The sequence below is a fragment of the Plecotus auritus genome (assembly GCF_963455305.1).
Source record: "Plecotus auritus genome assembly, chromosome: 9".
In the NCBI taxonomy this organism is placed as follows: Eukaryota; Metazoa; Chordata; class Mammalia; order Chiroptera; family Vespertilionidae; genus Plecotus; species Plecotus auritus.
The window spans coordinates 24884600-24912512 of record NC_137783.1 but is presented as its reverse complement, the minus strand read 5'-3'; the positions used below and the strand labels follow the sequence as shown (position 1 = coordinate 24912512).

General features: G+C 39.6%; 2 protein-coding genes across 12 annotated transcripts in view; one reads left to right on the top strand and one right to left on the bottom strand.

Moving 5' to 3' along the window:
• PDE6C (phosphodiesterase 6C) overlaps positions 1-22826 on the top strand; it is a gene marked incomplete at its 5' end in the record, with an annotated part of 40983 nt that extends 18157 nt beyond the window's left edge. For all 4 annotated transcript variants that reach the window (XM_080687602.1, XM_080687605.1, XM_080687603.1 and 1 more), the window contains 11 exons: positions 3667-3813; positions 4043-4150; positions 4993-5102; positions 9696-9783; positions 16675-16775; positions 18219-18326; positions 18415-18478; positions 19705-19779; positions 19896-19979; positions 20328-20484; positions 22556-22826. In XM_080687602.1, coding sequence (XP_080543728.1) covers positions 3667-3813; positions 4043-4150; positions 4993-5102; positions 9696-9783; positions 16675-16775; positions 18219-18326; positions 18415-18478; positions 19705-19779; positions 19896-19979; positions 20328-20484; positions 22556-22617 — 1104 coding nt within the window. In that variant the 3' untranslated portion in view covers positions 22618-22826. The remainder of the gene's footprint in view (positions 1-3666; positions 3814-4042; positions 4151-4992; positions 5103-9695; positions 9784-16674; positions 16776-18218; positions 18327-18414; positions 18479-19704; positions 19780-19895; positions 19980-20327; positions 20485-22555) is intronic.
• LOC308257602 (protein FRA10AC1) overlaps positions 18157-27913 on the bottom strand; it is an 80480-nt gene continuing 70723 nt past the window's right edge. For 7 of the 8 annotated variants that reach the window (XM_080687612.1, XM_080687613.1, XM_080687611.1 and 4 more), the window contains one exon: positions 26256-26423. In XM_080687612.1, coding sequence (XP_080543738.1) covers positions 26381-26423 — 43 coding nt within the window. In that variant the 3' untranslated portion in view covers positions 26256-26380. Of the gene's footprint in view, positions 18252-26255; positions 26424-27913 lie in introns of those variants that run through there. The other variant, XM_080687614.1, reaches the window with a different exon arrangement.

Here is a 27913-nt window from a genome sequence, read left to right as displayed (position 1 = left end):
TAATTATTCATGTAACTGTCCTCACCACGATTCTTTCTCCAGGTGTGCACTTTAATTCTAGGTTCAGGGAAGGCCAGGCCTATTTTGTAAGTGTAGCAGCAGGTGCATGTCATTGTGCTGGGAAGGACTGAGGCAGCTGTGCACTGACTCAGACAAAGGAAGTGAGGGAAGTCCTCCTCCCACCTTTGTCTTGCTTCCAGAACATTTCAGATCACCCATAGATAGACCATCTGGAAAGAAGGCCCCAGAGAAGTACCTCACCCACTCATCCTTTATTCAATTTTTTCCCCATTCATTCAGTAATCATTGAGATGCACTATAGTACAAAGAACTCTGTAGGGTCCTGAGAGCAGAAGATAGTATGGTCTGGTTCTTATCTGGTTCAAGAAGCCCCCTGTTTAATAGGGAGACCAAAATAGAAGCAATGACACTGACACTGCCCTGTGTGGACAAGTTCACAGAGTGGAAGCACCAAGGGCCCTCAGAAGCCAAGGGCTTGATTCTACTCACAGGTGGTAGAATAGGAGATGACAGCCATGGCCCTGAGGTGTGAAGAGAAAGCAGTTGTGGGCTGGGCAGCGATGGACGATGGGGGCTTGGAGATGGCTGGGAATGAGAAGGGGAAGCAGGGCATACAGACCAGGGCCTGGAGACACAGGATAGCTTGCTATCTGAGGGAAACCAAAGACAGCTGGCTGTGGCCAGCGCCCCAGTGAGCAGAGGGGAGGAGCAGCCCAGGAGGCCTGGCAGGATGCACCTCAGCTGTTGATTCCTGCAAACAGCAGAACATCAGCCTTGGGCGCCAGGCTTCCTACTTCTCAGACCAATCAAAAGCCTTTATTTTCATCAACCTCTCTGCATCACAGACTTACAAATGGTTGTTTTTCAAAACCTGTGGTTTCTGTATTCAAGTGTTACTTTACTGGTTCTTCTTTAATTGCACCTGGGAATCATAATTCTGAGAACTTACTTTGTTTCCTGCTAAAATACACATTTACATTTAAGTAGCACAGACCCTGAAATGCATTAAAAAACAATTTCACATTTTATCTTTACATAACACTCTGGGAACTGTACAGGAGCAATGACCTCCAGCAAGGAGGCTATGTGTCACAGGGCACCCCTACCACTGCCTATAACTCTCTTCTCTTGCTCTGATTTTTTAAAAAATATATATTTTATTGATTTTTTACAGAGAGGAAGGGAGAGGGATAGAGAGTTAGAAACATCGATGAGAGAGGAACATCAATCAGCTGCCTCCTACACACCTCCTACTGGGGATGTGCCCGCAACCAAGGTACATGCCCTTGACCGGAATCGAACCTGGGACCTTTCAGTCTGCAGGCTGACGCTCTATCCACTGAGCCAAACCGGTTAGGGCTTGCCCTGATTTTTTTTAAATCCTCACCTGAGGATATGTTTTTATTGATTTTTAGAGAAAAAGGATGGGGAGAGAGAGAGAGAGAGAGAGAGAGAGAGAGAGAGAGAGAGAGAGAGAGAAAACAGTGATGTGAGAGAGAAACATTGATCGGTTGTCTTCTGTATGTGCCCCAACCAGGGTTCCAACCCGCAACCTAGGTATGTGTCCTGACCGGGAATTGAACCCACAACCTTTTGTTACATGGGATGACACTCCAACCAACCAGAATCATCTGGCTGGGGCTCTCTTACTCTGGTTTTTATAAGCTGTGCTACTGTTCTGCTCATGAGAACATGTTTCAGGGGCAATGACAGCATTTTTATTCATTCCTTTTTCCATAATGCTTAGAACACAGAAACCAACAAATGTTTGTTGAGTGAATAATAGATGAATAAAGGAAAAAGAAAAGCCTCTTTGGGCAAGGAATCTGGGAGGGTTTGGAGAGAGAAAGAAAGTGATGAGAATGAGTAACAAAGGGTATCAGAGGGTCCTATGAGAAATGGAGAAAGGAGTTTTGTGAAGTGTTACTATGAGCTGTGAATTGAATCCCCTCAAATTTTCTTTGACTCATGCAAATAGAATTGCTTTTTAATCAAAATTACTTTTTAATTAAAACAACAAAGATGAAAAGATTATTAATATCTTTCCCATTTTACAGATGAGGACATTGAGGCTTGTTCCGTTCGGGAGACATGCTAATTAATCCAAACCCAGAACTGAACATTAGTCTCCTGGCCCAAGCCATTGCTTTGCAGGAAAAAGTCTCTGCCGAAAGCAGTGGTTCTCAACCTTTCTAATGCCGCGACCCTTTAATACAGTTCCTCATGTTGTGGTGACCCCCAACCATAAAATTATTTTCGTTGCTACTTCATAACTGTAATTTTGCTACTGTTATGAATCGTAATGCAAATATCTGTGTTTTCTGATGGTCTTAGGCTCTACAGCAGCGGAGAACCTCTAGCAGGGTTGCCTAAGACCATCGGAAAACACAAATATTTACATTATGATTCATAACAGTAGCAAAATTACAGTTATGAAGTAGCAACGAAAATAATTTTATGGTTGGGGGTCACCACAACATGAGGAACTATATTAAAGGGTCACGGCATTAGAAAGGTTGAGAACCACTGGCCTAAAGTGATGGTCTGAGAGTGGCACTGGTGAGGAGGGAGCCCCAGGGAGAGGAGAGAAGGGCAAGGGTGTGAGGGACGAGCCCAGATCAGGGGCTAGAGGACCAGAAACTGTAATTTTACCTAAAATATCTGTGTACCATTATCGAGAGAATGGACCTCAACACAGTAGTAAACTCAGTGGACCCAGTAGATGCCCACTGAACTGAATTGCTCCTCTGCATCTATCTGGTAGACCCTAATAGCCTTTTCTAACACCTGCCTCCTGGTGCTTTCTCTCCTACCAAGTCAGCTGAATACCCCTCCAGAATATCTCCTCCTTTAATTCCCCCTTCCTGCCCTCGGGCATTCAATTTCTCCCACAGTCCCAGACACTTGAAGCTATGCTCTGTGCGTTTTCTAAGCTTTCACCTTTCCCTGGTCTGCATTCTATAACCATTTCAATAAGTTAAGTTCTTTAAGGGTAAGATCCTTTTTTAAATTTCCCAAGCCATGTCAATACTCTTGTGCCTCATTCATAATCCTATGAATAAGTTATCTGCAAGTGTACCAATATACTACAGGGCCCTCATTCATTCATTCATGCATTCACTCAATAAACATTTACCAAACCCCTTCATGGGACAGGCACTGCAGGTCTGGGATACCACACAGACAGGAGACACAATCCCACCCCAGTGCAGCTCACAGTCTCATGGGAAAGCGTCACTGAGCATGTAAAGAAAATATGATAGAATTGAATTGATCATTTACTGTTTCCTGAATATTTCTTGAAAAGGAAAAAAGAGAAGCTGGGTATCGAAGATGGGTGAAGCTGCTGCAACCCAGCATTTCATTTTGCATCATATAAAGAAAATAGCCACTGGCATATGATTGGAATTGAATCCCACCACTTACAAAGTTTCTTGATATAGCTGAGTCTCAGTTTCACCATCTGTAAACTGGGTGAAATTGTGTGGGTTTGTTGTGAGGATAACACATACAAACTGCATCACCCAGCGCCAGGCCCGTAAAGGCTCAGCAAATTGCACATGGTGTCTTTTCATTGTAATTTGTTTCACACCCAATGTTGGATGTGTGAATGCAATCTGACACGGTCTGTCCTTATTTCAACAGAAAGAGGACTTGCCAGACCCGAAGGCAGTAGACCTGTGTGAATTCCACTTCAGTGACTTCCCCATTACAGAGCACGGGCTGATTAAGTGTGGACTGCGACTATTTTTTGAAATAAATGTGGTGGAGAAATTCAAAGTACCTGTAGAGGTAGATGGTCTTTAATGTAAAATACTGGGCGATTCTGTTGCTGTACTTCACTAATGTTTCCTGTGGTTTAAAAGATTAACTTCAGTTTGAATTTTAAATTATTATTAACTTTGTAAATATATCAGCTTAACCTCTGTAAACAAGTACAATCGATAAGATTGTCACAGACCTTCCAACCTTTAGCATTCTGTTCCAAAGTCTGAATGGTGTTATCTTCTGTGGGTGACAGGTTCTTACCAGATGGATGTACACCGTGAGAAAAGGGTACCGTTCTGTCACTTACCACAATTGGCGGCACGGATTCAATGTGGGGCAGACCATGTTCACATTGCTGATGGTAGGTCCAGAGCACTGTCAATCATCATAAACTTGCACATTTCCCTGTTGAGCATGGCGAGTGAGAACCGGAGACAGTCCATCAGTCTAAATCAGTAATTCTGGAACTCATGGGCACAATCCCATAAGCCCCAGACTCCCCTGTAGATGATGCCAGACAATATGGGGATGCCTGGGCACTTGGCTGGATTGTCACTCTTAAGAGAAACCTTAAACTTATTGAGGACAATCACATACCTCCTCGAAGGAAATTTCAGTTATCTGCTGGCTAGTTGTTTTGTTTGTTTGTTTATCGTCTAAAGTTTTACATATGTCTCCTTTTTCCCCACTTGACTCTGCCACCCCCCGCCAGCCATTCCCACCCCAGGCAAGCCCCCACCGCCCCAGTGTCTGTGTCCATTGGTTATGCCAATATACATTCATACAAGTCCTTTGGTTGTTGTTTTTAAATTTTGTTTTAATTACAGTTAACATACAGTATTATATTAGTTTTAGGTGCACACATTACACTTGAAACTAATATAGACATGTATATACCTCACAAAGTGATTACAATATTGACTATATTCCCTGTGCTGTAATTTACATCCCCATGACTGTTTTTATATCTGGCAATTTGTATGTTTTAATCCCTTCATTTATCTATTTTTCACCCATCCGTCCAACCCCTTCCCATCCTGCTGGGTTTTGTAATTGCCCAGAATTAGCTACAATACCCAATAAGAAATAAAAACAACTTGTTCTAAAAATACAGAACTCTTTCTTCATTGCAGGCAGGCCTCACAGTTCATGCTATAGAGGTGTATTAATCCAAGTAATCATAAATATATATATATTTTTTAGACAGGAAAGCTAAAGAAATACTATACAGACCTCGAAGCTTTTGCCATGCTTGCTGCTGCTTTCTGCCATGACATTGACCACAGAGGCACCAATAATCTGTATCAGATGAAGTAAGTGAACACATGTGCAGTGTCGACAGGTACTTGTGACATTTGAGGTTGTCTAAGGGGAGAAGAAATGAAAATCACCTGATACCAGGTTTAGTTGTCATATCTTTAATCTCCTTTAATCTGGAATGATTCCTCAACCTTATGTGTCTTTCAGGATGTTGATGTTTTTGAAGAGTCTAGGCCAGTTGTTTTGCAGAATATGCCTCTATTTGGCTTTGTCTGATTGTTTCCAGGTTACGAGATTCAGGGGAAACGTTTTGGGTAGGAATTCTACATAGACATTGTGTACTTCTCAGTGCCTTGCACCAAGAGACCTATGATATTAATTTGTCCCATTATCTGTTTATGAATAATGTCCAGCTGATCTCTTTATGCAAAGGTACATTTTCTCCTTTGTATTAATAAATAATCTGTGAGGTGTTACTTTGAGACTGGGTGAATATTTAGTTCCTCTGTAACCTTTTTTGACTGATGTTTTTAAACCCAAAGGAATTAAAGATAATCACTCTTTTCCACTGGAATTGAGCTTTGTTCATCTTTGTAAAATCTCCAGTGCTGACACAGAGTAGGCATTTGAATGTGAGTTAAAATACTGATCCCTGCCCAGCCAGTGTGGGTCAGTGTTTGAGCATCAACCCATGAATCAAGAGGTCACTGGTTCGATTCCCAGTCAGTTTGCATGCCCAAGTTGTGGCCTCGATTCTCAGTGGGGGTCATGCAGGAGACAGTTGGTCAATGTTTCTCTCTCATTGATGTTTCCATCTATCTATTCCTCTCCCTTCCTCTCTAAAAATTCAATAAAAACATATTTTAAAAAATTCTGACCCCTAACTAGTATATTTGGTTTACCAAACCTGTTCATGACCCCTCTCCTCCCTAAAGTTCTCTTCTTTCTGAAACAAAATGAAACTTCTCTACAAAGGCTGCCATCCACATTACTGATGTCTTCCTTTCTTAAAATTATTTATTCCATATTTCCATCACAACATTTCCACATTATCAAGGTACACCTGTGACTTCAGCTTCTCTCCATCTTTTCTTTTTTCATCTTTTTGACTAGAGGCCCAGTGCACGAAATTCATGCACGGTGGGGAGGTGTCCCTCAGCCCAGCCTGCACCCTCTCCAATCTGGGATCCCTCTCACAATCCAGGACTGCTGGCTCCCAACCGCTCAACTGCCTGCCTTCCTGATTGCCCCTAACCGCTTCTGCCTGCCAGCCTGATCACCCCCTAACCACTCCCATGCCAGCCTGATTGATGCATAACTGCTCCCTTGCCAGCCTGTTTTCCCCTAACTGCCCTCCCCTGCAGGCCTGGTCCCCACCAACTGCTCTCCCCTGCAGGCCTTGGTCCCTCCAAACTGCCTTTCCCTGCAGGCCTGGTTGCCCCCAACTTCCCTCCTCTGCCGGCTTGGTCACCCCTAACTGCCCTCCCCTGCAGGCTTGATCGCCCCCAACTGCCCTCCCTTGCAGGCCTGGTCGCTCCCAACTGCCCTCCCCTGCTGGCCATCTTGTGGTGGCCATCTTGTGTCCACATGGGGGAAGGATCTTTGACCACATGGGGGCAGCCATCTTGTGTGTTGGAGTGATGGTCAATCTGCATATAACTCTTTTATTAGATAGGATAGAGGCCTGGTGCACAGGTGGGGGCCAGCTGGTTTGCCCTGAAGGGTGTCCTGGATCAGGGCGGGGGTTCCCTTGGGGCATGGGGTGGCCTGGGCGAGGGGCCTGTGGTGGTTTGCAGGCCGGCCACGCCCCCCGGTGACCCAAGCAGAGGTCCTGGTATCTGGGGTTTATTTATCTTCTACAATTGAAACTTTATAGCCTGGAGCGGAGCCAAGCCTTCTGCTTGCTCTGTGGCAGCAGCCATTTCTTTTGGGATTTATGTATCTTCTATAATTGAAACTTTGTAGCCTTAAGCGGAGGCCTGGGCAGGCCAGGGTGTGTGGAAACCTTGGCTTCCTCCATCGCCGTGGGCAACCCTAGCCTCCTGCACTTTCCAGCTCAGTGGCTGCCGCCATTTCTGTTTGGGTTTATGTATCTTCTTTCATGGAAACTTTGTAGCCTTGAGTGGAGGCCTAGGCCCGTAAGGGCAGGCGGAAAGCTTGGCTTCCTCCATTGCCGGGGAAACCCAAGCCTCCCTCCTGCTCTCTGTGGCATGTAGCCATCTTGGTTGGGTTTATTTGCATATTCACTCCTGATTGGCTGGTGGGTGTGGCTTGTTGGTGTAGCAGAGTTACATATGGTTAATTTGCATATTACTCTTTTATTAGATAGGATGTCAACTTTTCCTTCCTCCAACAGGAAGAACTGAAGAAAGATAGGGTACCAAAGACTGAGGTCCCCACTTACATAAAGCATGATCCAAATACTAGCAAATGGAAAATTTAAGTTTAAATTTATCTCACTGTCTTGGAGGAGGAAAGAAGTGTTACTTGATAGTGATTTTCATTTTAGTTCCAATACATTCTTTTTCTTCCTCTTTCTTAAAAAATGCTTAAAATTTTTTTTATTTGCAGTTGATATACAATATTATAATAGTTTCAGGTATACAACAAAGTGATTAGACACTTATATTACTTAGGAATTGATCACCCTGTTAAGTCTAGTACCTATCTGACACTATACAGTTATTACAACACTAGTGGCCTGGTGCATGGACTCGTGCACATTGAAAGGAAATTAATTAGAAGAAATATTTTAATATCGCTATTTGCCCTTTCTCTATAATAGAGGTGTCAACCAAATTCATGATTAACAATGATAGATCGAAACACACATGTGATTGGCGCCAGTGAGAGCTTTATATGTATCATGCATGCACGAGTCAACTTAGCCTTTTATATATATAGACTAGGGGCCCAGTACACGAATTTGTGCACCTTGAAAGGAACTGTGGGCCGCGAGGCTGCGGTGGGCACAGGGGTGGGTCTTGGCCTATCCTCCACACCCCTGCCCAGCCCCTCCTGCTGAGGCCTTTGGTCCCCTGTCTGCTGGCAGCTCTGCTCCTGCCGCCGCCACTCCCACGCACTGATGGCACTGGCCCTGCTCACACCCACTGCCGGTGCAGAGCGATTGGGGCCAGTGCCAGCAGTGAGTGTGAGCGGCGGCTGCTGCCCCAATTGCCCCTCAGGAGCAGGGGGAGGTGGAGAAGTCCTCAGAGGCAATCGGGACCAGCCCTGGGTGCCAGCTGCTGGTGCGAGTGGGGCCAGCGCCGGCAGTGGGTGCGAGCGGAGGTTCCGGCAGTGGGTGTGAGTGGGGTTGTCACTGGCAGCAAATGCAAGAGGCGGCTGCCAGCCCCAATCACCCCTCAGGAGGGAGGTGGAGAAGCCCTGAGGGGCAATAGGGGCCGGCGCCGGGTACCAGCAGCGGGTGCAAGTGGCGGCTCCAGCACTGACAGCGGGTAGGAGCGCCCAGCGGGACCACGGCATGCAGGAACAAAGAATTTTCAGTAACTATTAGACGCTCGCCCTGATGACAGCGACTGCTCACCTGCTCCACCATCCCACCGCAGCCGATGCCCGCCACGTTCTGTGCACGCCTCCTGGTGGTCAGCGCATGCCAGTGATCGGTTGTTCAGTTGTTTGGTTGTTCCACCGTTCAGTCTATTTGCATATTAAGGTTTTATGTATATAGATTATTGACCATATTCTCTATGCTGTATTTATAAGAATATTCAATTCCTAATGAACACTTTCTCTATCAATGAGCTACAGGCTTTATCAGTTTTGCTACATGCTCTGTGAGTCATATTCGACCACCATAAACTCTGGGGACAAAGATTTTAGATGAGGAGGAAGGACTAGATTTCTGAGTTTAAACAATTCAATCATTTTATGCATTCAATAAATTAGGATATTATTTTTTTAAAGAAATTTGTTTTAAAGAGCATATTCTTATCTTCTAAATCTAAAACATTTTTTAATATGTAACTTTTTTTTTATATATTTTATTGATATTTTACAGAGAGGAAGGGAGAGGGATAGAGAGCTAGAAACATCGATGAGAGAGCAACATCGATCAGCTGCCTCCTGCACACCTCCCACTGGAGATGTGCCCGCAACCAAGGTACATGCCCTTGACCGGAATCGAACCCGGGACCCTTCAGTCCACAGGCTGACGCTCTATCCACTGAGCCAAACCGGTTTCGGCGATTTAATATGTAACTTTTGACCATTTCACGGGCAGTAGGGGAGAGAGAGGAAATGAAAAAAAAAAAAAAATCCTCAGCCAAAACCGGTTTGGCTCAGTGGATAGAGCGTCAGCCTGCGGACTGAAAGGTCCCAGGTTCGATTCCGGTCAAGGGCATGTAACTTGGTTGCGGGCACATCCCCAGTGGGAGGTGTGCAAGAGGCAACTGATCGATGTTTCTCTCTCATCGATGTTTCTGACTATCTATCCCTCTTCCTTCCTCTCTGTAAAAAATCAATAAAAATATATTTAAAAAAAAAAAGAAAAAGAAAACACAATCTTCTATTTAAAAAAAAAAAAAAAGAAAGAAAAAAAAATCCTCAGATAGTAAAGATTCTATGTTGTATGGACATATGCATAATCTTTAAACAGCTAAAATCATGGCATATCCTTCTCCTTCTAGATCCACGTCTCCATTGGCAAAGCTTCACGGGTCTTCTATTTTGGAGAGGCACCATCTGGAGTACAGTAAGACTCTCCTCCAGGATGAGGTACATGAGCCTCTCTCCAGGGCAGCTCACAAGCTCTGGGTCAAAACACTAACCCACAGAAAATGCTTGGAAAGAGATGGACTTGAGGGGTGGAAGCTGACAGTGTTTACCTCATAAAAGTCAATGACAGAAATTGCTATATTGCAACAGTTTTTGAACAACCAAGTTGGAAGTAGCTGGGATAGAGGACAAAAGAGCCATGGAACCTCACAGAATCTCTGTGGGTCGGTTGAAAAAGAAGAAAAGGCTTAGAGGGGATGTGTAAATCAGTCACTGGTTTTCTTTTTCATTCCTGGCACTCCCTGTAGGGTATGGTCTGTACTTTCAGAAAGTCAAGCTTTCGTAGTGGAAAGGGGCATGAAACTGGGATATAAGACAGAATCGGACAACTGCCATCAGAGTGGCACGGAGAGTTCCAGAGGGAGACATCACATTCAGGAGTGGGCAGGGCACAGGGGAGAACAGAGATTGCATCAGGGACAGCTTTATGCATGAAGTGCCTTTGAACTTGGTCTTGAATTCACTTTGATTTGCATGTATCAGTACTGCTAGCATTCCATGGGAGGTAGTCAATCTTCTCTTTATCCATTTTATTTAAGGGTACATAGGCTTGTGGAAAAGTTGTGGATATAGTCTAGTTATACTTTCTTTTTGAAAAATCAGTTGAGAAAGTTCCAAACCAAACAATTAAAAGGAGCCATTGATTAGACGGAGTGGAACACTTTTGTCATGGCAGAGATTGTGTTTAGAATTGCAGATGCTCATTAGGATGCACAAGCCCTCTCCAGGATGGAGCTTTTCTCAGTTTCCATAACAATCATTATTAAAGGCTCAGGGGAAGGAATACACAGAAATATGCCCCAAGTTTCACAATAACACTACAGTCTTTTAGGTAATGAAAAACCATGTGGAAAAACTTATAAGGCAGTGTGACCAGGAAGAAAAGTGTTGTGTAGTGAAGTGCCTTGAGTGTTTTTAAGGCTGAAACAGCACCCAGACATGGTGACCCAGAGCAGCTGTGTCAGAATCATTGATTTCACAGGGCAGGGTGGGTGGGCAGGTTGTTAAAAACAGATCCTGGCCCTAGCCGGTTTGGCTCAATGGATAGAGCGTCAGCCTGAGGACCAAAGGGTCCTGGGTTTGACTCCGGACAAGGGCCCTCATCAGGGCACATGAGGAAAAATCCAACTGATGTGTTTCTCTCACATGGATGTTTCCCTCCTCTCTCTTCTAATCTCCCTAAAAAAAAAAAAAAAAAATCAATGGAAAAATATCCTCGGGTGAGGATTAACAAAACACACACACACACACACACACACAGATCGTGGGCTGCTTTTCATACTTACTGACTGGGCTCTCTGGGGTGAGGGCCCAGAAACCTGCATTTTCACCAAGAACTTTAATAGTTCTGATGCATAGCCAGAACCTCTCCCTGAAGTAGCATTTATGCCATAAAAATTATAATATCTGTTCCAGGAGAATTCAAAGGAGAACTGAAAGTAATTCAGAGAGATAAAAGTAAATTGTTAATTATCCAATTTGTTATGAGTCTTTGTTCTACTGGTTGAGACTATCTTATATTTTTGAGTAAGAATTTTCTAATTCCTAGTGATTATGTGATACCAAAGGCAGATAGTGTCAAATATATTTTTAATTTTGTTATTTAATTTTATTTACTAAAGGAAAATATGTTTAGAAACTACAGCCAAATATCTAAATGTTTACCATTGGAAGGCTCCTTGTATCTCATAAGTTTTTTCTTTCTGGGACTGGAGAGTTTATAATAGAGTTGTGGTTTTCCATCTTAAATTTTTTAATGCTATTTACTCTGCAGCCTGAACTGGTTTTGATGGCTATATAAAGGTTTATTATTCATTCTAAAAAGGAATATTGCATCTCAGTAATCTTTACCACCTTGGCGAGGACCTGCCTACAATGCTATTCAATCTGCTAATTGCAGACTTTTAAGGCCTGTAAATAGAGTCGCTAGGCAATGCAATCACAGAGCTTTTTATAAGCAGGCAAATTAAATGCTGGGGGAAAAAAGAAATTTTTAGCCATCCTACGTAGACAATGTGACTCTTTTATTTACTTATTTTTGTATAAAAATTTTTATATTTAAAATCTTTAATTTTTTAAATAAGGAAGATCCTTAGGATTTATCTAGCAACTTTAGCATTTCATGGGCATGACTCAGACATTTTGTTTTGCATATTATAAGGCTTTGGCCTAAAATGGCCTTATATCCCAGTGGAGTGGGATTCACTGCTTTGAGAATTAGAACCACTTATATTCTAACCAGACAGAAACCTACCCTTTAACTTGAGTGAATGGCTAGAAAAACCTTGTTAGTCAGATTTGTGAGAGTATACATTGTAATATTACAATGTACTGTAAAAATGACAAAATAAATTGCTCAGCACAAATAACAGAACCCTTTTGTTACTCAAAAACACTTCCCAACAAAGTGCATAATAATTCTATTCATACCAACCCCATCTTATACAAAGAAGGCATGAAGAAACTAAATATCTTGTGTAAGTCACCAGTGAGCCCTGAACAGGTTGGCACTCCCCTCCAACGTGAAGACTAAAACTGCCTGTACTTTCTGTGCTTCTCCTCACCTGGGAGCCCTAATCAGAATGAATGAGAGCCACTTCTACCTATCTTGATGTGCTATGCAGAATTTATATTTTTATTGCCATTTTAATAGAAGGAGAATAAAAATATACTCTTTCTTTGAGTAAGTGAGCCCTTGCTCCAATGAAAGAATCTTTGCTTACTTAAAAAAATTTGCATGCATGAATATGTGTTTAATCCTTAATTTTTGTCCAAAATGATTTGGTGGAGCTTCCAAAAAATACATATAACATTAGAGAGGGCTAATGGAAAAATAAGAAAACTAAGACAAAGTATGGTAAAGGCTCAAAATGTTTCCAAAATGTGTACAGTGAGGTATAAACATTTATTAGACATGGGCCACAAATTTGATCAAGAGCTTTCTAGCAACTAATACAGAACAGAAGCAGGATACTTTGTATGAATCTATGTCCACAGCTTAAAAAGAAACCATTTAGAAGCTTTTCTTATAAAGGCCTTAGCTGTGAAAGAATAAAAGAGAAAATATGAAAGAATTTAGAATTAAGAAATGGTTTTTCAATTAGTAGACTTGTACAATTTTTTAGATAAAAGTGAAAATGAATTAGGAAAAAAATGAGTGAAATTTAGGTATATTGTGCTATCTATTAAAAAGGCAGTACTAAAAAGTTGAATGTACACTCTTTTTCCTTAATCATGCCAATTTTAAAAGCATGCCATGTTCATCTTTTTAAAAAAATCCAATATTGATTTACTTTGTAATGTGAAAGACCTTTTGATAATCTATCAGCTTTAATACAGCTGTTTTATTATTTTGGATTGGAAAAGGTATGACTTAAATGGGGTACAATAGGATTAGTCATGTTTTTATATTTCTCTTTATATGTAGCTTTTCCTCTCATATAGATATACTTAGCAAATAGTAACAGGTATCCAGGTTTACAAATATAAATAATATACATTAAAATAATTGGTGCATAAAAATATTGATTTATTTGGTCGATGGTTATAGATTATGCGCCCTGTACAATCTGACACTTGGTAGAGACAGAAAGTTATAGGCTAAGGGATTATTTATTTAAATTTACCAGCCTACATTGCTTCCCAACCCCCCCACCCCCAATTTTGTTTTAATTTGGCTCTTCTTCCTAACTTTTTGTTCATTTTATTTTTTAAAATTACATATTTAAGATGTACAACATGTTTCAATATACATATACATAGTGACATGATTACTACAACCAGCTAATTAACATATCCATTTCCTCACATATTTACCTTTTTGTGCATGTGTGGTGAGAACTCCTGAGACCTATTCTCTTAGCAAATTTTCAGTATACAGTAAAATTAAAATGTCTTCATGTGCTTTTATTTTTTTTATTTTTTTTTAATATATTTCATTGATATTTCACAGAGAGGAAGGGAGAGGGATAGAGAGTTAGAAACATCGATCAGCTGCCTCCTGCACACCTCCCACTGAGGATGTGCCCGCAACCAAGGTACATGCCCTTGACCGGAATTGAACCTGGGACCTTTCAGTCCGCAGGCCGACGCTCTATCCACTGAGCCAAACCGGTTTCGGCCTTCATGTGCTTTTAATATTAATTTGTCTAAACGTTTAAGGCATTTCTACACGTGCCCTCACTTTTCCCCCAGTACAGCAATCAAGGATGAATTTAAGTGTCACTGAGCTACAAAGTATATGTCAGATTACATTTGGAACATAAAAATGTGTTTCAATGAACAAATAAAGACAGTGAGTGAGTCACTGACATAAACATGCCATTGGGTCACCACCAGTCCAAAGGCCACCATGGTGCCAAAATCAGGGGCAGGAAGTGAGATTAAAATTGCAAACGCCCCCTTTGCTCTTCCTTCTTCCTGGCCAATCCAGGCCAGGTTGAAAATGCCCTGTATCCAGATTTGGTTCAGAGTATGGACTGGGATGCCCCAGGGGCTGCTGTGAACTGTGTCAAGTAAGGAACTGATTTTGATCTAGACAGGTTTTCTTTTGTTTATTGTACTTTGTGGAGTGTTCAACAGCCATTTTTTCATTCTATCAATTCAAAAAGACTATAGTTGCCATTATGAACTCATTATTTTACCAAAAAATATCATAGCTTTCCTTTCTACTACTTATAACTGCTTGTAAAATACTATTTTTGACCCTAGAATTTGTTTTATAAAAAGTTGATTTAAGCGAAGGTTTATATAACATATAATATAAAAAAACTTGAGTTCTTGTTCATTTCTTGCTTTCTAGTATTTCAATCTCCTGGAATGAGAGAGAGCCATAGTTGGTCTTGGGTTTGCAAGTCTATTTTAACCTGAAGCTAGCCTCAAAACTTTATATAACAAGAATAATGATACGGCCTTTGTAGCAATTTATGGTTTTAAAATGCATTCTCAGTTATCTCATTTGAGTTACCATTCCACAAATATTTGAGCATAGACTACTAGTAAGTGCTAGGCAGTTAGGCAGGGCAGCTGTTATTATCCCCATTTGAGAAAGCAAATACAGATGTTAAATGATTTGTCTGAGATTATACAACTACCAAGTGGTGAATATGGGAACCGAACCTGGGCTCCTTGTTGAGAGGCAGTGTAATGCCATACTGCACTGGTTTAGATTCCAGCTCTGCCGTGTACTCTCTGTTTAACCATGAGCAAGTTACTTAACCAGTCTGTGCTGTGGTTTGTTGTAAGATTAAAAGTATTCATAAAGCATTATGTGAGTTGCTGCTATCATTATTTGGTGTTTAGTCCAGTAAATTTGTTATAAAAAATGACTTAAATGAAGGTTTATATAACATACTAGGGGCCGGTGCACGAAATTCGTGCACATGTAGGGTCCCTAGGCCTGGCCAGTGATCAGGGCCGATCTGTGGGGTGACCAGCAGGGCGATTGGGGACCCGCTTCCACCCACTTTGGCCTGGCTCCACCTGCTCACCTGCTCCACTATCCTGCCGCGGTCCCACTCTCGTCAGGACCCATCGGTGCTGGCAGCACCTCCACCGCCATCCGCTGCCAGTGCCACATCGTTGCCAACACCTGCCATGTTCTGCGTTGCCACCTGGTGGCCAGCGCACATCTAACTCCTGGTTGGTCAAACTACCGCCTGTGGGGACAATTTGCATATTAGCCTTTTATTACATAGGATAATATAGAAAACTTGAGTTCTTTGTTCATTTCTTGCTTTCTAGTTTTTCAGTCTTCAGGAATAACAGAGAGCCATAGTTGGTCTTGGCCTTGCCAAGTCTATTTTATGCTGCCTCTATCTCTACATAAGTTAATATACTATTTCCTCTTTTCTTTCCAATGGAACTTTTCCTGTATTTCATATCAGTCAATTTCATTTGGCAAAACTACTGTACATCTGTCCTTTAGCCTGTATGCCTATAAAGGTCTATTTGGAATATCATATCTTTTAAAAACCACTCCCAACTTTATACTCTAGTTTTCTAGAACACTAAGAAAGGAAACCAATCCATATGTGAAGAGATCATTAGTGGGAAACTCTTTGAAGAAAGGTCTAGTTAAGTCTTTGTAAAATATTATTGCAAGGATACATTTTGAGAACAGCTTGGGAGGATTTCATTATTTTTTTTAAAAAATATATTTTATTGATTTTTTACAGAGTAAGGGAGAGGGATAAAGAGTCAGAAACATCAATGAGAGAGTAACATGGATTAGCTGCCTCCTGCACACCCCCCACTGGGGATGTGCCCGCAACCAAGGTACATGCCCTTGACCGGAATCGAACCTCAGACCTTTCAGTCCACAGGCCGACGCTCTATCCACTGAGCCAAACCGGCCAGGGCTCATTATTTTTTGTACACACACAAGTACTAGTGTAATTCACAGTTTCTAAAAGTTTTCCAACAGTTTCTGTAATCATTCTGAAATTACATGGTAGGTAATTCAACATGGATATCTAACAGTTAGATATCTACCAGATATTCTTTATTAAAGCTCTTTGATTAATACAAGCACATATTTAAATCTATTAGTATTGTTTAAATGGTCCTGGAAGAAAACATTTTTACTTATTCCAAAACCTCATATACTGATTACATGAACGTTTGCTAATATCTATTTTTATAGGTAAATTACTTACTCAAAGTAGAGAGGCTTCCTTAATACAAGATACAAAAATTGGAAGCAAAACAGTGGAAGACATAGTTTTCTCCTTTCTGTAATAGAATAATCTTTATTTTAGGCATAGTTTGGTTTGTTTGTTGAATCAAAGGCAAATTAATGACTGCACTTTATTGTGAATGTTCATCTTACAGAGTTTAAACATCTTCCAGAACCTAAATAAACGCCAGTTTGAAACAGCTATTCATTTGTTTGAAGTTGCAATAATAGCAACTGACCTGGCTTTATACTTCAAGTAAGTACAGAACTTCCTTATACCTGTGTGGTTCTGCCTTCCATAAATGGTCCATTGCAATGAACTTGAAAGACATTTATTCATACACACATTTATTATTCTTTTTTGGGTTATCAATAGAACACCTTCAAGATGCATGACAGTGAATTTCTAGACATCTGGAAACTTTTAAAAGCTAAGCCCCTAATATTAAATAGTTTATCTGAAGAAGGTTCAGTTGAGGAATACTCAGCAAGATTGGCGCATTGCCAGAAGGGTGATCCCACACAACCTTATAAGGTTGCTTTTGTCCTGAATTCACCATGGTCCGGAGTCTGGGAGATGAACAATCTTGGTGATACTGATGCACATGAACCGAACTCCCAGAATTCTGAGTTATATACAGCAGAGTGCCAGTTTATTTATTATAATAATAGTTACCAAGGACCAGAAACTTCAAGCTTCTGCACATTTTCTTGTCAGTGAACCATAAAGCTGCTGGTGAAAATGGATTAGAACGAAGTGAAGAAGTTATAGGATCCAAATATTTAATGACTTTGATGGGAAGTATCAAATTGTGCCTCTCTGATCCTTCTTAATTAAAAAATTTAATTATTAGATAATTCAAACATGAAGACAGATACTAAGAATAATATAACTCAGATTCAACAAATGCTAAGATTTTGCCACACCTGTTTTAGATCTTTTTTTTTAAGGAGAAAAAAGTTATAGAAATGAGGTATTTCCCCCCCCCACACACACACACACACACACTCTACCATGAAGACACCTCCCTTCTCCCTCAAAGACATGACCATTCAGAGGCTGATGTGTATTTGTCCTTTCCATCCATGTTTTTATATGGTATTGTGAAGTAGATTTAAAAATTTCCCATAAATGGTATCATACTGTATATACATTTCTGCAACTTGCTTTTTACATGCAACATTTTCTTTTAAAGATTTGCCTTGGTGGTAAATGGAGATCCAGTTTATTTGTTTTAACTGTATATTCAACTGTATGCTTATACCATAATTAATTTAGCCATCCTTCTATTCATGGACATTTAGATTATTTCAAATTTTTCATAATTGCCCACAATACTACATTGTATGTCTATATATATTTATATATATATATGTTTCCTAAAAACTCTCCCTAGAAATGAAATTGCTGTAGGTTTTGCATATCTTCAATTTTACACCTCATGTGTTCACGAAAGTTGACCCAAGTAAGACAATTTAACTGAATAATACAGTGTGCATAGAGATTGTCTCAGATACAGTAGTGCAAATATGGCTATACTTTATGCACGTATATGTTATAAAATGTAACTTCTTACCTTGGGGTCCACACCCACAAGAGTCATTGGATGTGCTTCAGGAGATCTGAAAAAGCTCATGCTGAAGATAGCCTTTTAATCTCTGGTCTTATATGCTATAGCACAGCTGTATCTTTTTTTAGGAAGAGAACAATGTTTCAAAAAATTGTTGATGCCTGTGAAAAGATGGAAAGTGAAGAAGAGGCCATCAAATACATAACCATTGATCCAACCAAAAAAGAGATCATCATGTGAGTAGTCAGAATTTTATTCCTCTTTTGGCAAAAATCACTTATTTTGTATTTCTTTCTGTATTAACAATTTTTGTTTCTTCCAAAGGGCAATGATGATGACTGCATGTGACTTGTCAGCTATAACCAAGCCCTGGGAGGTTCAAAGTCAGGTGAATAAAATTATGTTTCCTTTTCTGTCACACTCTTAGGTCCCACGTAAAAGTGAACATGAGTATATCAGGTAATCTCAGACATTTATCCACACACACATTTATTATTCTCCTTTTGGGTTATCAATAGAGTTATCAAGTCATATTATAGCTATCACTTATATGACTATATATTTTATAAGCCATTATCTTCCATTACCCTGGACTTGCCCTCTCAAACAGTTTATAATTTAAAAAGATGGAAAGAGGAACTTGAGAAGTTAAGACAAAGATAAAATGTTCCCTGTTGGGTATGAAAAAAGGCAATTGCTTTCACAAGCTCACAAATGTAAGACAATAGGTCTTTTTGATCAGGTCCCAGAACAAGACAAGTAGAGGGAATATTGGAAAGAAAATGCTTTCCTGCAAGTATTCCTTATCATTGAACAGGCAATAAAAAGTTTATGTACAGTTATTCAGGGATTGTGTGAGAAATCAGCACAAGGATGAATCATTAGTGCTTTTCTCTTTCCTACAATCTCTTCTTCAGTGCACAACCTCCCCCCTTTATAAAACTTATCTTTACTGCATTCTCCTTGTTCCATAACACTCATGCTATTACTGTTATAGTACTTACCACACTGTTTACATGACTGCCTTCACTAGACTGTGAGCATCTTAAAAATGTAACATCTCATTCCTCTTGGCAAGCCTGGCTCATGCCAATGTAAGGCAGCTAGTAGGTGTTCAATAAATTTGATATTGGGTTTTTAAAAAGGATATAAATAAACCCTTAGATATCTGCACGCTGTAATCAAGTAAAGCTGTGTGCTAGCCTTTGTGTGCATATGTGAGAATGCGGTGTGCATCATACATGCAGATAGATGCTAATAGAAGCAGGACAGAAGGACTTGGGAGGTTCCAGAGCTTGAAGCATAATATAATGGAATTAAATATCTTCCCATCTCCCTTTTTTATTGTTGAGAGATGGTGGCCATAGCAAATAGGAGGTAGGCAGTCCCCGAATAAGTCTGGAACACTGGTAAGAAGAGAAATTCTCCTTTCCCATTTCCATACCATCTGTAAATGACATCTTTTTAAAACCAAAGAGCATACGGTATGACAATATGCTCAGAGGTACCTCAAACAGTAACTATAAACCCTGTCTTAAATATCATTCATACTAATACAATGCAGATTCTCTATTAATAAGTTGCTTTCATGAACCAAGTCTTTCTTATTTGCAGGTAGCACTTCTAGTTGCAAGTGAATTTTGGGAACAAGGAGATCTGGAGAGAACGGTGCTGCAGCAACAACCTATTGTAAAGACCTTGACATAAAAGACACACTACTTATTAAAAATTATTTATACAAATCAGTCTATTTTGTTTGCTGAACCTTAGAAAACTATCTTTAAAGGTTTTATTTTTCTTTCTAGCCTATGATGGACAGAAACAAAAAAGATGAACTGCCTAAACTTCAAGTTGGATTTATTGATTTTGTTTGCACTTTTGTATATAAGGTAAGTAAACAAATTATTTGGGTGAGAATTTTGCTTTCAAACTGTTAGCCAAATTCAAAAAGATCCCACTAATGAAAAGCCATTAGTGGTGTCCTTATTTCTCCAAAGTAGTTTGCGGTATTATCTTAATCTCTCATTCAGTAGTGGAAGGAGAAAGAACTCGGATGAGAGCAAATTGATTTAGGCAGGCAGGAAAGGCAGCCCCTGTCTCCGTTCCCAAGGCACTGAGTTAAATTCGACCTAGCAGCTCTGAACACCAGAACATTTTCTTACAGCTCTTCTGCATATGGAAAGTACTGAATATTAACCATATAATTTAAGTAGTTTTTGACCTGAAATTCTCTGTAGGAGTTCTCCAGGTTTCACCAAGAAGTCACCCCCATGCTGAATGGCCTTCAGAAAAACAGAATGGAGTGGAAATCCCTGGCTGATGAATACGATGCAAAGGTGAAGGTAATGGAAGAGGAGGTGAAAAAACAGGAAGAAGGAAACATGATTGAAAAAGGTTAGATGGAATTTGATTTTCCTTCTTGCAAGTAGCCAGAAGTCACATGATGAAAGCATAAAAAGTAAACACAAATATTAAATTTGCTTTACTGTACGATCTGATAATTTTAAGATGTTAGTGGTTGTCAGGTTACCCCCCCAAACACACACACAGACCTTACTTAGAATTCCAGATGGGATTGGCTGGTCCAGTTGAGCTAGGGGTGGGACTAGGCTTCCTCATCCACTCTAGAAGTTGGCTCCTGAGGCACCTCTGCAGATACTGAGTTTTTAGAAATAATACGAAAACCATAAAATCAAAGGGATCAACAATTTTAGTCCCAACGTTATGCATTCGCTGAAACGTTGAACAACTTGCTGAACCTCTCTAAGCTTAATGTTCTTCTCTATATAATGAGAAGGTTTTACAGATCTCCAGGTAGCCCTACATGTAAAGCAAAGCTGGCCAGCTGAATGAGGTGTCAACCGGTACTCCAAGACTTTGCCTGCCTGCGCCTCAAATGTCTCCACACACTATTTTTCCTAATGAAATCTCTTCTCCTAAAATCACTTTGACTTTCTTTAGAAAACCTCTGTAAAACACTCAGGATCAACTATTAGTTCATCAGATGTATCAAACTGTCATCTTTAAAGTGGAATGTGAATATGATGACATTTTTTCCTTGAGAGTTCAGCACTCAAAAAGTTTTGTAAGAAATTCTTATTGTTTAACAAATAAATCATCTCTATCTGGAAAGGCCTTGCAAAACAGAAGATACAACAGTCCTTTTAGAGCGTTCTATTGTGTTTAGCAGTATTTTAAAGACTTCAAAGAGGGAGAAAGTCTTTTGCTGAAGAGGTTAAGGATATCCTTCAACAGAATAAAAATAGGAGTTTCTGACTCCTTGATATCCATTCACTTATGTACTTATTCGGTACAAGGCCCTGTGTTAGGCAGGCCCTGGGGAGAGACTGGTCCCTTATCTCACAGATGGGAGAGCTAGATGTTAAAATAAATGAGTGCTTGGCTATCTAACTATCAGAGGAAGCATGAGGTGTGTACCCGAGGAAGGATGCTTATGCTAAACTCTGAACTCTGGCTAAGCAAAGAGAGGTGGGGTTCAAAAGGGAGAGAAAGAAGAGAATATGTAGTGCTCGCTTCGGCAGCACATATACTAAAATTGGAACGATACAGAGAAGATTAGCATGGCCCCTGCGCAAGGATGACACGCAAATTCGTGAAGCGTTCCATATTTTAAAAGAAAAAAAAAAAAAAAAGAAGAAAAAAAAAAAAAGAAGAGAATATGTACAAAGGCTTTGAAGTGGCAATAAGCTTGGTGCAACTGGAGAACTTAAGGAGACTAGACAGACAATAACCAGGGCAAAGTATCAGACGAAGCTGGTCATGCAGGCAGCCCTGCCAGGTTGTGTTGCCTTGAAGGCCTTACTAAGGATGTGTCCTCCAGAAGAGCTAGGGGAAGTCATTAAAGGGATTTAAACAGGAAAGCCATAATACCTAATTTGCACTTCAAAAAGATAACAGAAGAGGTAATTTTACTGAGCAAGTGATATTTCTTAGTACAATTAAATTTCATCTTTCTCTCAATTTTATGATAAACAGGGTAATAGGGTATCAGGTCCTTTAAGTGGCTCCTGGCATTTAAAAAAATTTTTTTTTAGTATTCAGTATATTGAATGTGGATCTCTACTTTATGTGCATAAAAATCACTGCTGAACTTTTATCCTATTACAGTGACAAGTTTCTGTGAACTAGGGACATTATTTTGTATTTCCAGGCAACGAGCTTTGTGCCTAGCCCAAAGCAACAACTCAGATTCCCAGATTGTGTACTTCAGTGGTTCTCTTGAGAAACAGATGTTATAATTGGCTAATTCTTTATTAGATTCTATTTTTTAAGTGGACTAATTCTGAATATGTATTTAAGTTTTTAAATAGTCAAGCCTTTAGTATTTGATATAAGCTAAAACTAATTAAGCCATAAAGTTAATACTAATATCATTAGAGTGTTAGAATAAAAACACCATGTAGCCACAGACTCCTAATAATACTGATTTTCTCCTTTTTACTAGCTACAGAAGATTCAGGAGGTGGTGTTGATGACAAAAAGTCCAAAACATGCCTAATGTTGTAATATGTTCCCTTTGGTCTACATTTCAAGTTATTGTTTCTACTTTTGAAGAAAAAGAGAAAACATTCAAAAGAACTTCAGCAAATTTCATTCAGCAAACCATCAAGTAACACAGTAAGAGGGGCTTCAGAAAAGCTCCTCTTATGACTATCAGGGGAAAACACACTGCTAGCCAGAATACCTGAGGATAAAATAAAGTTCCACAAAAGTGCAAAATAAGATGAGAATGAGTGCATTTTTTGGTGCCAATCTGTTTTAAATTAAAAGATATAATTCCTTTTTAAAAGTGCTTATTAATTGTACTCATCTGCTAGGGCTCCCATAACAAAATACCACAGACTGGATGACTTAAACAACAGAAATTTATTTTCTCACCGTTCTGAAGGCTAGAGGTCCAAGTTCAAGATGTTGGCAGGGTTGGTTTTTCCTAGGTTTGCAGATGGCCAGCCTCTCCGTGTTTTTACATGGTCTTCCTCCTGTGTATTTGTGTCCTAATCTCTCATAAGCACACAGTTGCCTTGGATTAGGGCTCACTTATATGACCTCATATTACCTTAATTACCTCTTTACACACCCTATCTCCAAATACAGTCACAATGAGGTACTGGGGATTTCTATTTCAACATGCCTTTGTGGGGGGACACAATTCAGCCCATAACATTAATAATCATGATTTATACTCAAATCCCTTCCTGAACTAAAAATACCTCATCAACATGTCTTATTGTAGGAGAATATACGGTATAAAATGTATAATGTATATAAATACTATACAGAAAACAAAATGAGTCAAGGGTTATTTAATCTGAACTGCTTATCATCTCTCTCCTCTACATTTTACCCTTGATAATGGAATGGTCAAGACCACTCCACTTTTGGCAGCTTATAAACTATGTCTTATCCTATGCCTATCCCTCTCCACAAGTCTGAAAATTTTTATTTTATGTGTAACTAAGAATATTTTATGTTCTGAACTAGTCTTCTCATGGAAAGAATTATCAATTTATAAAACATTACCTGGATAATCCTAATGCAAATTAAACCAGCTAATAAATATTATGCATTATTCAGAAGAATGTAATTTGATTATGTGACAATTTTATTACCAAAGGCTATTGGGAAGGACGTCGAGAGAGGTTACTTTTAAAAATGATTATTAGAACTATATATTGATTCTATGTATTTGTCCAGAGATGCTAAGGACAATCCACTACTTCTACTACATGGTGCATGTCAGGACATTAGAAAAACTTAACATTTCTTTACTTATCTATAACCATAGACTGAATTAGAAAACAGACCAAATAATAATTACACCATAGATTTTTTTTATCAAAAGATATCTAAATTATAATGAAACAAATTGATGATCGAGCCTCTAATGTTTTGTTAAACAGAAGATATTAATTTTAAGCAACCAAGAAATTACTCACCATTTGTTAGATTTTTGTGAATTAGGTACTTAGAATCCTGACTGCTACTCTCACATAAGAATGTAAGGTCCATGAGATGAAAGTTTTTGTCCATTTTAGGATGTTTTGTTCATAATGCCACCCGGGCACCTAGAGAAGTGCCTGGTGTTAAGGTAGGTGTTCAGTAAATATGAATATTTTTAATAAATCTCATCACTCAGGTTTATAAATGAGGAGTGCCTGTAAGTTAATATTTTGGGGAAGAAAAAAAACTCAATATCTTCAACCAAATAAGTGTTTTCTGTTTAAGTGGACAGTGGTACTATACATCTTATTTCTATTGCTTAAAATAATTTTGAAATTCCACTTCTAGGATTATTTTAAAGGCTGCATTAAAAAAATTATTCTGTAGCTTTATGTAATTTTGGACCCCAAAATACCAGTCAGCTCAAACAACTTCCCTTCCTTGTTCACTAAAAAGTGAATTGTGGGGAAGAAATGTGCCACCTCTTAAGGTCTGCAAAACTAGAAACTTCACTTAAGAGTAAGTATAAGTAAGTACATTTCATATTCCAAACCAATGGCTCACTGAACACCACTGACTGCACTACAGTCAAATTTGAAATAGGTCTGTGGGAGAATCAATCTTTAAACTCATCATCTTGAGGCCTTTTCAAAGACTCCTTAAAAATGACTCCTATGATTTGCCATCCTATATAATAAAAGCCTAATATGTTAAGTGTCCAGTCTTCCAGTGACATGGCAACTGTTCAACAAATCAAAGCATAATATGCTAATGATATGCTAAGGCCATTCAACCACTTGCTATGATGAGCACTGACCACCAGGGGGCAGACGCTCCAACTGGTAGGTTAGCTTGCTGCTGGGGTCCGGCCAATGGGGGCTGAGCGAGATGGGCTGGACACGCCCTGGAGCCTCCGGTGGTCCCTCCCCGGCCCCGACTGTGCACTGGTGGTCTCCCTCAGCCTGGCTTGCGCCATCTCACAATCCAGGACCCCTCGGGGGATGTCAGAGAGCTAGTTTCGGCCCGATCCTGCAGGCCACTCCCCTTGGGAGGACACCAGACGCAGGGCTCACGGCTGGCGAGTGCTGCTGCAGTGGTGCCAGCTTCTCCCAATCAGGACTGATTGGGCAGGAGCCCATGGCAGGCACAGTGGGGGAGTGTCAGGTAGGAGCCGCAAGTGGTGTTGGACTGTGGATTTTGGCTCGATCCCCGCAGGCCACCCAGAGGGACCCCACCCGTGCACGAATTCATGCTCTGGGCCTCTAGTTATGTATAAATGGATTAGATGTTGTGATTCTATATAATGATCTAAATTTACAAATGAAGTTGTTGTCCATTAACCATACTTGCAATACCAAATGTCCTTATTAATCAAATCATGCATCTTCTTCTCTCTATCCACCTCTTTGCTCTTTATAAAAGTGGGTCTTTATTTTTTTTAATCAATAAATACTTTTGAAAATTTGATGAAAACTACAGAGCCTTCCCTCCAAAAACACAGACACTGAAGTTTTACACAGCTTCTAGGAGTACTTAGCTCTCCTAAAACATACCCAATTACTCTTGGGGGTGTGGACCCCGAGTTAAGAAGTTACATTTTAGAATATATCTGTGCATTAAGTATATCCATACTTGCATGACTGTATCTGAGACAAGCCCTATTTTATGCACACTGTATTATTTAGTTAAGTTATTGTGTCAATTGGAGTCAACTTTTGTGAACACATCCTCTGTTTCAGACTACTGGGACCTCATTTGGTTCTCTATGGTATTTGCTTTGTAATAAATTACACACACTGAAAAATCAAATTTGATTATAACTAATTCCCTTCAGTGGTAGAGGTGAGAAGGAAGTAACAGAAAGGTAAGGGGGAAAAAAGAGGCAGCTAGAAATTGGTAGTAATGTGAAACAAGTGCTCAAGAGAGGGATGCCAGTGTATCAAATGAAAGTAAAGAAGTTGAAGATATACTTAATCTACTTAATGATTTTTGTGAGATTCTAATAATGAGGCAAGGAAAGATAAACATGAATAAGTAAGAAGAAAACCCCCCAAAACCAAGAACAGTGGAATTGTACAGTGCACTAGCTCCAACCTCTAGGAGCTACAGAAGAAACAGAGTTGTAGATAAGCAACTCAAGAGATATTCCAAGGGTGGGGAAAGTGTCTCCAATAGCACTAACAACTTCCAAATCATCTGACATCTTGAGAGAGGATGAATTTTTATTTCCAAAGACAAATCACTCAAACTGCAACTTGTAGATAAAACATTTCAGAAAAGCCTCAAAGTATATTTTTACATTAAGGAATGTAGGCTTCTTTCTTCCATCTCACAGAAATAAATCTTGAAAATACTCATCAAATTCTTCTTCCCTATTTTAAAAAAAGGATACAAATTGATTAAAATAAACAAAAAAAATATTACTAGGTGACATAGATTAATAACAATATTTTAATTCAACATATTTGCTGATTTTTCTACATGTCAATATATTTCATGATTCATCCATTAAATAATTCTTAGCTTCTAGAACAACCAAAACTATACCCAGATTGACTGAAATTAAAATGTTTTATATGTTAGCACCTCTCCTTAAATATATTTATTGCCTAAGATTTTACTTTGAAATACTTTATAAAATGTCATTTCTTCTATTTATTTTTTTGGTTCACTTTATATCTTCTCTGTTCATTCTCATATTAAATTATAGCGTGATCAAGAAATCAATGATATATATATATAATCCATGGACACAGACAATAGTGCAGTGAAGGCCTGGGGAAGGAGTGGGAGCAGGGAGGAGGGAGTGAATAGGGGGGGAAAGGATAATATCTATAATACTTTCAACAATAAAGATATTTTTTAAAAAAAAGAAATGAATGAAAAATGAACTATTTTAAAGAAATACTCAAGTCTTACTCCTAGCATTAGGGAACGTATATTTAAATTTCAACCTTTTCTTACTAAAAGAAGAGTAAAATAGTAAATGTACCAGTAGATTATCTATCTATCTATCTATCTATCTATCTATCTATATATATATATATAAAAGCCTAAGTGACCGGCTGACTGGCCAACAGGCGGTAGCTCTGATGTGCACTGACCACGAGGGGGCAGAAGCTCAACACAGGAGCGAAAACCACAGGCATGGGAACATGGAACAGACTGATGAATCTCAGAGGGAAGAAGAGAGGGGGGAGGGGGGAGGGCAGAAAGAGATTAACCAAAGATCTTATATGCATACTAGAGGCCCGGTGCACAGGTCCCTCGGCCTGGCCTGCGGGGATTGGGCTGAAACCGGCTCTCTGACATCCCCTGAGGGGTCTTGGATTGTGAGAGGGTGCAAGGCCGAGGATACCCCCACCAGTGCACGAATCCGTGCACCGGGCCTCTAGTGTCTAAAATAAAGAATAGAACTCTGAAAGAGATATAAATTATATTTTAATGTGTTTAAATACTCTAAAAATTATAAAGTACTAAATAAATATTAATGCTGGGAGCCAGAGTGGTACTGTGGAAATGGTACAGGTTTTCAAGTCAGACAGTGTTTAAGCCATAGTTTTGTCACTTTTTAGCTGCGGGTGCGAGTTACTTAATGTCTCTGAGCTCAGTTTACTTTTCTGTAAGATAGAGAACATTTCATTTCCTCATAGAGTTGCTGTAAGGGTTAAATGTATACAAAGTTGCTTTTCTTCCTTCTGGGAATAGGGTATCAAGCTGAATAGTCAAATTCCGTGTACCAGTCTCTTTAGAAAATGTTCTTTTTAGATCAGAGATTCACAATGGGACTCTATCATTTGGTTTTAAATAACTGTGACTGCATAAAGCCCTCACAACCATGTCAAAATTGAAAAAAAATTAC